Source organism: Plectropomus leopardus, chromosome 16 (assembly GCF_008729295.1).
Source record: "Plectropomus leopardus isolate mb chromosome 16, YSFRI_Pleo_2.0, whole genome shotgun sequence".
NCBI lineage: Eukaryota > Metazoa > Chordata > Actinopteri > Perciformes > Serranidae > Plectropomus > Plectropomus leopardus.
The window spans coordinates 24650056-24660493 of NC_056478.1; the positions used below are offsets into that span (position 1 = coordinate 24650056).

A 10438-nucleotide genomic window follows, 5' to 3' on the forward strand; every position below is an offset into this window, starting at 1 on the left:
TAGTCTCATTTAGCCACCTGTTAGCAATCACCATTTATTGGACACAAAAATTTCATACTTCATGAGTGGGGTATTGACTACTGATATCAAGTTTTTTTGCATCAGATCCGAGTCATTTAATATTGAGTATCTTTCGATACTTCATTTATACTGGCAGTGAAGTATGGTGTGGTAAATTCTGCACCACTCTGAGAAACACTATGCGCTATACTGAAAGAAAAACGTGAGACTTTCGCTTTAGAAAAAGACTTACAAGTTCTTGCAAACATTCATTGTGCAGGCTTTATTTACCAAGAGTGAATGCCTTGAGATCAAAAATCTCTTTTTCAAGGAAGACTATCAATCTCAACAACAGCTGTGCAGGAAGCAAAAAATGTTGGTCATTGTTGGTACTCCTGACAAAAATGCAAACCTTTAAAAACAGCTCACAAATTTCAGGTTGCATTTGTTAAAGTCTCTGTAAATCAGTTATAAATTTGATCAAACAAACAGGAGGAAATTTGTTGGGGACTATTTTAATCCACATTTGCCCTGTGAATATTTGTGGCAGCAGGACGTTGTTTGTGGGATTGAGCCAAAACAAACTAGTGTCGGTGTTCATGGTAATGAAGGAACAGGTCACCCAGGCTGGAATCAGTCAGCCTGAGGTCCAATTAAATTCCATCAAAAGGCTGTTACCACTCCCCTCTCCCCTCCTTCCGGCCCGCCCGCCCCACGGCAAACGGAGCCCTTCCTTTCTTCGCGGCGGCGGCCATGACCGAGCTAAGGTCATGACTAATCCTTAGAGGGGGGTTCTCGCTTTGTGTTGTCACAACCAGGGGGGTCAGAGGCTCTGAGAGGCCGCAGCTCAGTTTAACATCTATTAGCAGAAAGCTGCCACCCCTGCTGAGCCGCTCCTACATGCTGCTGTATAAGTGTGTGTGTGTGTGTTAGTGAGTGTGTGTAAACTGCATCCCCTGAGCTTGTGTCAGTTCTCATTACATATTTTAATCTGTATTTCTGTACAACTAAACATGCAACATCTACATGTATCGGTTTCATCGATTGGCAATTTGATGCAATGTTCAACAGTACTGACAAGAGATAGGCAGCATTACTTTATGCTGTCCTACTATGAAGTAAAATATGACATAATATTAAAACAAGCTCTCTGTAGATTATAAGATCTTTTGAAAATCACTGTGTGGGGAAATCATGTCAAAGTGCTGCTCAGTCTGTAAACCACTGACTAAATTCTGAAATATTTTAAACAGAGAAACAGCAGAATGATGTTTATATCTAGCAGGAATCACCAAAATCTGTCTTTCAATAAGCCCACATGCATGTAAATACTGCTCTTGGATAACTGAGTGTTCACATTTATCGTACAAACCTCACATTACCAATAGCTAAATAAGGCAGAAAATGTCTATTCGTTTTTAAACCTAAAATACAGGTATCATGAAATTATGGTGGATATAAATGATGAAAATTTCACCTTTTTCTTAAAAAAGATGCCTTCTTTTGCTCCTTCAACTGTAAGATTTTCGGGGTTGAACCACGAGCTCAGGGAACCCCGTCTGCTCGTCCATCTCCCTGGTGAACTGCAGGTCGACCGCCTCGCCGACGACCACTTCGGCTGTTGTGAACACCTCCAGGTCTCCCAGCACGTGACCCCCGACCGTTTTGCCCTCCCCGTCTGACAGGCAGATGTGAACGTGGGCGTCTTGGTTCAGTGTGCCGACCAGGGAGACGATCTCGAAGCGTCCGCTGAGGTGGATCACCTGACGGGAAAGACCAAAAAATGAACATCATAAAACACAAAGGATGACACTTTAAACTCTGTTTTATTTACAGTTAGAACTGTTTGTAAAGAGAAGTGGAAAGTAGTTTGAGTACATTTACGCCACTCAAGTGCAGTACTTAAGTAAAATTTTGATGTTCTTTTACGTCACTTGAGTATTTCTGTTTTAATCTACTTTTTATGTATGCTCCAATATATTTATCTGACAGCCTCAGTTACTTTTTTAAATTAAAAAATTACACAGAAAACTCATTATAGGATTTTCAAAAATTATATATTCTTAAGGGTTGAACTACAGTTGAGTAATGCATAAAAGGTATGGTAGATCAAATTATTTCCACTTTCACCAGAGGCAACAGCAATAGTAATATTAAAGTATTATTTATCATCAGATGATAAAGTATTTCATGCGGTAGCACAACAACCAAAAGGGCCATTCTGCTGCAGAATGAATACTTTTACTTTTGATACTTTTTATTGCTGAAATATTTATACTTTTATACAAATAACTAAAATAATGACTTGTGAAAATTTTACAATTTGATTTTATTTAAATAAAAGATGTAAATACTTTTTCCACCACTGTGTACAGATGTTGATATTATTTATAAACCTAACTCAGTGTTATTTCCTAATTTAATAATGAATAATTCAAAGGACAAGAGATATTAGGAAAACTCAGACCTATGCAAATGAAATAAACTTTTTTAAAAAATCACTGCTGTTTCTAGATCATACTTTTTTTTTTTTAAACTTAAAAGAAATGAACAAACTTTGAATTATTCTTATTTTCAGTTATTTAGAAAGACATACATTGACTTTAAATGAACAAGGTGCGAGAATGAGGAAACAATATGTTATGATTTTATGGCTGATATTTTTTTCTGCTGTTTTTGTGTGTATAATTAGTGAAACAATACTGCCTTAACCTTTAACTGTTCTATAGTAATATTTTTAGGGATTTTCACACAAAAATTGAACATTTTGTGTCTTTTTTTTCTGGTATTTTAATCAGATTTGTAGACGTTTTCTTTGCTACTCTTGTTTCAGGATAACAGCCTTTGCCCCTTTTTTTGTGCAGTCATAAAATATGGAAATGGTTTGTTGATATAGACAAAAATGAAAGTGTAGTAAGTGTATTAAAAAATTAACCAAAATGAATCTGGAGTTCACAGGATGATCCTCAGGCCCTCTTGCTGCTGTCAGGTACCTCATTCGTATTTGTTGCCGTGGCGTTGGCCAGCCGGAGCGTTGCCTTGGTGACACTGCCCACACAGGTGATGATGAACGGCGCTCTGAGTCGCCTCTCCTCCACAAACGCCTGCAGAGATCCCAACAGCTCCTGACCTGGACCGAACCGGACCACATGGACCTGCAGGGACGTTCCTCCTCCTGATGAATTCTGGAGAAAAAAAAAAGATTTCATTTGTTAAAATGTGTGCAGGTTTCTTTTCTTTTACTTTCATTTTTTTTGTAACTATTTACCATTTTTATTTCAAATTTCCCATAAATAATAATAATAATAATAATAATAAAAACATGTTTTGGTTTTCTGTTCTAAGTGTAAAATTACATCATTACTAGGCTCATTTTGGAAAGGTTAGGGTTAGGACACACATACATAAAAATAATACAAAAAAAAAACTCCAGCTGAACATTAAGAAAAAATCCCTTAAACTTGAAGTTCACAGCTATATAGACATACTCATAATTATCAGGCTATTTTCAGTTCATTAAAAAAAATATATACTTTGATGTTGATTCTAGAGGAACTTCCTGGGAAATTTTATCTTTTTGACAAAGATGACATTTCCTAACTGAAAAATGCCTTATTTGTTCCTTTTTAATGGCTGTATAAAGTAACTTTCAGATAGTAAGGTGGGTGCTTTGAAGATTTACGCGATTCTGAATATTTTTTTTTTACAATAAGTGAATCTTGCATACAATGTCCAAATCATGACTGTGTGGTACAATCTTACTAAAATGGAGGGAGTCTCTGTCTGTATGTGTATGTCTGTCCCTCAAATGAACCATTTGTTTTCTTCTCTGAGCTCAGGAAAACTTGTCTTTTAGAAACATGGTTCTCACAGGACACAAAGATAAGATTTTGTAACATGCATTACGGCACATTAAACATTAAAAAGTAGTTATAGAAGTTAAAACACCTACAGCAGTAAAAGTAATCCAAAAACATCATACATGATAGTATAAGACTGACGAGGAACATTTTATTCCACAAGAAACACTTTCACTTTTTGTATTTTAAGTACATTTCTCTGATAGTGCTTACAGACTTTTACTTAAGTAACTTTTACTTGCAGTGAAGTATTTTCACAGTGTGGTATTAGTACTTTTACTTAAGAAAAGAATCTGAATACTTCTTCCACTACAGTTGAAAAGTAACAAAAATGTGTAATCTGAAATAAGACCAAAATCCCTTGTTTGTGTGTGTGTGTGTGTCTGTGTCTGTGTGTGTGTGAGGTCCATTCAGATCTCTAACAGGATCAGTGTTTAACCAAACACCAGCGTCACCTCTGACCCTCAGGAGGAGGGAGTCATGTGACCAGACATTAATGGAGCTCATTGATCTGCAGGTTTACAAAGTGCTCATAGAGAAGAGGCGCAGAGGTGAAGCTTACATCACTTTACTTTACATTTATTTACTCCAACATGTTGACGCATCAGTTTGTGAACCAATGGTCCTCTTCAGCTTTAATTACAAGTATGTATAATCATTTAAAAAAGTCCTATTTCAATTCTGTTTTTATGTTAATTAAAAATACATTTTCCACTGAAATCTGCTAGAAAATAAATGATCACAACATAATAAGATATTCAGTTTTAAGTGACGTAAGAACTTTCAGGAGGCTGCACTTTGAGTAAAAACCTCTGAAACTCAAGATTAAGATGACCTCAATTACACTCTCATGATATTAATGGCCTGCGGGAAATAATAACTGAATAAGGTTTAATTTATTAATTCATGGCTCTATCCAGTAGTGCAGCTGGATATGATGGCTAATGAGACACTGGAGTAATTTGGTTCAAGTTTCCTTTTTTTTCCAGTGTTGAGGATCATCTACAGCTACAGAGTCTGAAAGGAGATTTAAACTAGTCAAAAATACAGTGATAGATTATGTTTAATTCTTAATTTCCTCTTCTGCAATTTGCTTAAATGCAAACTCTGGATTCGTCTTCATCGCTAAAAGTGTGAGTTCTCATAATTGTGGTGTAAAGATGAGAACTTTCTGTGAAGTAAACACTTGCGGTGTTAAGCTTCCTTAAGTCTGGATGTCACAGGTAACAAACCTGCATGAGTGCATACAAAATAGGTGGAAATCTGACACGTTTTCTCTGTTTACTCTGCTTTGGATTCAGCAAGGTTCAAATGTTAGAGAAGTGTCAAAGTAATGAAGTGTAAACTCACCATTCTGCACGAGTCTGAGGCTCCTGAAAGACTAAACTCTGAGCACAAACACTCGAGTTATTCATTTACTGTCACTCACGCAGGAGCCTCACAGTTTGGGAGAAACTGAGCATGCTCCGTAAACCGCAAAGACTTCCTGCAGTTTGTGCTGTAGTTTTTTTTTAAATGTATTTTCTGGTCTTTTACTGCCCCTTGCTGGTACTTTATGAGACAAGCAAGTGGAATACAAGTCTGGACACAAAGTTTATCCCGTGTTAAATATTGAAATATTTGACAACACACATTTTAATTAATTGTTGTATTATGACTACAGTATATGTTAGATGTGGTATATTGCATATAGGGGTATTTCATCTAATCTTTTTTTAAATTTTTTATAGTTGGAGTCAGAGATTCTTAAACATTGTCTGTAATAGGATAAGGTTTTAATCTTTTTTTTTTTTTTTTTACCATGGACCACAAGAAAAGATAAATTATAATAATACTAATACTAATGATTCTATTTAATAAAAATAATAATAATGATAATACTAATACTAATACTAATAATAATAATACTAATGATAATAATAATAAAACTATCAATTGTTTATTATTATTATTACTGTTATTATTATAATTAGTGGTAGCAGTAGTAGTTGTGGTAGTTATAGTAGCAGTAGTGGTATTAATTTTAATGATTAAAATTTATTTCTAGTCATTTGAATAATGACAGCAGGGGGCTGGAGCCTATCCCAGCTGTGATTGGGCGAGAGACTGGGTTATTATTATTATTATTACTATTGTTATTATTATTGTATTTAACTGTTTTATTGTCTAACTGTTCATTTAAATGTTTGGCAAAGTAAGTGTGGTTCAGAAATATGATCTCTCTCTGTTTCTCCTCTCTGTCTCATTGCATACAACTTTAGAGGTTCCACAGACTTCTCTATTTTTAACCCTAGATGGCGCTGTGGGTTGGAAAACGGATCCACTTGCAAATGGACTGAAAACCTTAACACTTCCAACATTGCTGCACACAGTTATCAAGTCACCTTAACCTAAATACAGTTAAAGATCTGAAATGGATCTGTTACTTTGTTACAAGAGACCACAAATTCAAAAACTAGTGAAACTGAAGTTTGGTAGGACGGCCTGATTTGTAAACTAAATGTTTTATGTCTTAAAGTTTTACATGCTGTAAATTATACTTTTTTAATGGAGCCATTAAAGAAACTTTTTAGACCCTGAACTTGAAATACATTACAACTAATTGAATAAAATAAACTATTTAGCTGAAATCGCTCATTATCACTAACATACTCATTGAGACACTTCACTCATGTCCTTTTTTCACCAACCAGCCCACATTTTTCCCAGTTTGGAGTGGAACCATTATGATCAAGGATGTGGGATTGCACAATGAACAATGGAAGTAAACAGTAGTAGAAACATGGCAGATCACACTGATTACCTGCAAGTTTTTGTTCTGCTTTTACAGTTTTTTATCAGTTTTATTAAAACACCCCAGCATGGATTAACTATTAATGAGACCACTGCACGCTATTTTACGACGATTTCTCACTTGACTTCTTGACAATCTTCTTTTTCCAACATGTAGAATATGACACATGTACTTAAGTCGGCTCAGCTCACACTACATGTCAAGAACAACCTGCTAGTTTTTGGTTCCACCTGAGAACAAACTTTCGAGGTTCAGAACCAATATATTTTTGGTTGAAATGCTCCTGAATGCTTAAAAATTAGGTGTGGGAACTCATGCTGATAAAAAAGGGGTATTAGCAGCACTGAACAAAAGTTGTAGCATTAAGATTTATCTTCAGCCCAAAGCCTGAAAAAAAAAACAAAAAAACAAAAACAAAACAATAAAAAACAGCCTTGGACCAAAAGAAAAAAATGTAATAGAGAAAATGGTCCAAGCTGTTTGATTTTTATTCATTTATTTATTTATTCTATAAGTACATGTGATAAACTTTTTACATGTTTAATGGAAGTTGGAGAAAGACAGATGGGGAAGGGGCAGGTTAGGTTTAAGACATATTAAAAAAATGCAGGTGTATTTACTGTTTTGTTACTTCTCTGTATCTGTTATTGTCGCTGTCATAATAGTAGAGTTGTATCATATGATGCATACATTTATTATTTATTTGATTTGTTAAGAGAATGTTAAATATGTATTTCATTTGTTATTATGTTCAATGTTTTTTTTTTTTTATGTAACCTGTCTTTGATTGCCCTGATATTTATGGTTTAGGATATTGACATCAGTTATTGTTTGATGTAAACCTGCAAGTTGTGTCGAAAATAAATAAAAACAATTGGTCAAAAAAAGCTGTTGGATTTTAGTCGTTTCTAAAGCTCAACTTTAAATGTGAGAAACAACAAGAAAAAGCTTCACTTTGCAAATAATCAAGGACACACTACAGGAGGTCAGAAGTCAATTTGTAATCCCAAATGTTTGCAGAGTTGTATTTGAGAAATGCCACAAAAAGAACTGAAGATGTACAAAGACAGATTTTGAAGTAAGAAGACAGAAACAATGCAGATTTTCTAAAACAGCGATGCAAACGCCTTTGCCAAAAGTAAAAATACGTCTCTCGCTTCCATTCAAACACCAAAATTGTCGTGATTTTTTAAATGAACCAGTTGGACCGTGTATTTTCCAGAGGGAAGAATGCAGATCACACCGCCACACAGATGAATCCCAGACCTGCTGATGTATTTACTCTGTATTTTTCCGTGTAATAATGAGCAGATTAAATCAGGGCTGTGGCGGTGTGTCGGGGCTCCTGGGAGCCAACGAGGCCACACTCCGGCGATTATTTCGAGTAGAGAAGCTCGCATGAATTCCCCCTGTGAAGCCCTGATTACTATCCGGTTACAGCGTCCATGACAACAGCCTGCAGCTTAAAGCAACAGGACTCTACTGAGCAGAGACACCAGCTCAGCTCAGCTCAGTAAATTGCATTATTTACATCCATGTTTACTTGCTTGCAGTCTTCTTGTAGAATAAGTGGGAACCCTCAGTGCATGCAGGAGAAAAACATTATTCCATAGCAATTCCAGTATTTATGTTTTTCTTTGCTGGCCTTTTGACCTTTACAGGATCCCACACATTTTTACAGACAAAATTTCAAAACGTTTCCATTACTTGTCAAGAAGTCATGATAAAATTTCAATTTTGAAACAGCGGGCACATCATCTTCGGCACAGTTACAGTAGTTTTATATACACACAGATAGGAGAGTCTTGCTTTCCAAAAATACACGCCGCCACACTACGTCACATATAACCTGTCTTAAAGGGGAAGACTTGGCCAGTATTAGTCAATGAAAAATGAAAACCGTGCGAGCTTCCCATTTGTATCAAGCAGCAATTAAATTGTTGCGTTGCACGTTTTTCAACATTTGACTTTCAGAAAACAAATGAGCCATTATGCTACATCACCTGAAAGGTTATGAAGACGAGTCCATCTTTAGATGCAGTTTGCATACAAACCTTTCATACCGCTGTTCTCTTCTTAAAACCTTTATCTAAAACATAATCCTTGAATCCAAATTTAATATTTTTGGACTAGTCCCCTCCTTGATGGATGTCTTGTCTGCCGTGTCCCAGTCGGTTGTCAGGTTTGCGTGCGTTGCATTATAAATCACCAAACCATGTTTCTACAACAATACATAACTTCTTAATTTCTAGAAAAATGCAAATATTTATTAAGAAAGTCAAGTTTTCCCGAGTCCCGAGTCATCTGTCTCAAGTCTTAGTCAAGTCTCAAGTCATGAATACCAAGTCAAAGTCAAGTCGAGGTTTTTATCAGTGGTAGTCAAGCAAGTATCAAGTCTTAAAATTTGAGAACTGAATATGACTCGAGTCAAGTCATGTGACTGGAGTCCCCCACCTCAGCTGGTGGGTGTGGTCACAGAGCACAGAGAGGATGTGAAATGTTTCTTTTAAGCCTTTTGAGTTCAGTGATTCTTTAAAACTTTGATTTTAATGGCATTCAGTTCCCCACCAGTTCAGAAAAATATCAAACTGAAGATTAAAAAGATCAGAAAGTATGTTTATGTATGGGCATCATTTATCTTGATGGCCAAAACTGGGTTGTGGGGGAGGCTGTGATGTATGGCAGGCTGGGTGTTTGTGTCAGGAGGAGACTTTACTGGTATGAAATTAACTGGACTCAAGGACAGGATTTTAACATTTAAAAAACAAAAAACTAAAGCTGCATTTTTTTTTAAAAAGAAATCAAGCCAATTTGCTCAGATTATAAAGGGTTAACGCTACAAAATCAAACTGGTCATTTCACCTCAAATTTTCTGATTTTCTAATTGATGTAAATTCCTCCTCCTCCTGCAATAACCAGGGTTTACATTTTCATATTTTTTTCCAGAATAATTCCTGCGTAAATTTCCTATCAAGAATAAAATAAATAAATAAATAAATAAAAAAAAAAACCCAAAACAAAACAGGAGGTTAAGTGTGTCCAACCACCCATCAACATAAGTGTACTGTTAAATACAGAATTAAGAGACAATCCTTCCCCCTGCATCAATTCAGATATACACAATGAAGCTTTAGAAAGTACACATTACATTGTTTTAGGGAAGCTTCCCTTTAATAGGATTTGGACATTTAATCAGTGTTTTTGGCATTTGTGTGTGTGTGTGTGTGTGTGTGTATGAACTAATTAGGACCAGAAATTACCCCAAACTGTGGCTGCGTCTCCTGCTGAAGGGGGGGTAAACAGGGTTTGTGTGAAGGGCAACAATAGCAGACTGTCAGTGCCAACGCTGCCATGCATGACAGATGCATGTGGACACGCCAGACAAAGGCACGGCTGGCCGAGCGTGTGTGTGTATGTGTTGGTGTGTTGCGGGGGGGGGGGGGGGGTCAGCTTGTGTCCGATTCAGGGGAAGAAGAAGAAGTGGAGGAGCGCTGCTGGCGGGTCAGGCATCGTTCCACGGCACCAGCAGCTCCCAGCAGCCCCTGCTGCCTCAGCCATGACCACAGCCACTCCAGAGCTGTCAAACTCCCAGCAGCCCCTGCTGCAGCTCCTTCAGTCCAGCCTGCTAATGGAGGGACGACTCTGTTCATTATAACTTCATCTACATAACAAGCCTGTGATATATTACACCTTCATACATCCCACCAGATATCACCTGATTCTCTGCTAATTTACTCCTCAGTGTGGCTCCAGGGGCTGGTGAGAATTAATGCACATTGTTAAA

The 10438-nt window shown here is 36.6% G+C and overlaps 1 protein-coding gene across 1 annotated transcript; it reads right to left on the reverse strand.

Moving 5' to 3' along the window:
* Positions 1–687: 687 nt before the first annotated feature.
* LOC121955814 (bifunctional protein GlmU-like) lies at positions 688–5292 on the reverse strand. Its single transcript, XM_042503899.1, has 3 exons — positions 5211–5292; positions 2994–3185; positions 688–1763 (listed from the first exon to the last, which is right to left on the reverse strand). The coding sequence occupies exons 1-3, from the start codon at positions 5211–5213 to the stop codon at positions 1512–1514; spliced, it is 447 nt and encodes a 148-aa protein (XP_042359833.1). The 5' UTR covers positions 5214–5292; the 3' UTR covers positions 688–1511.
* Positions 5293–10438: the final 5146 nt, after the last annotated feature.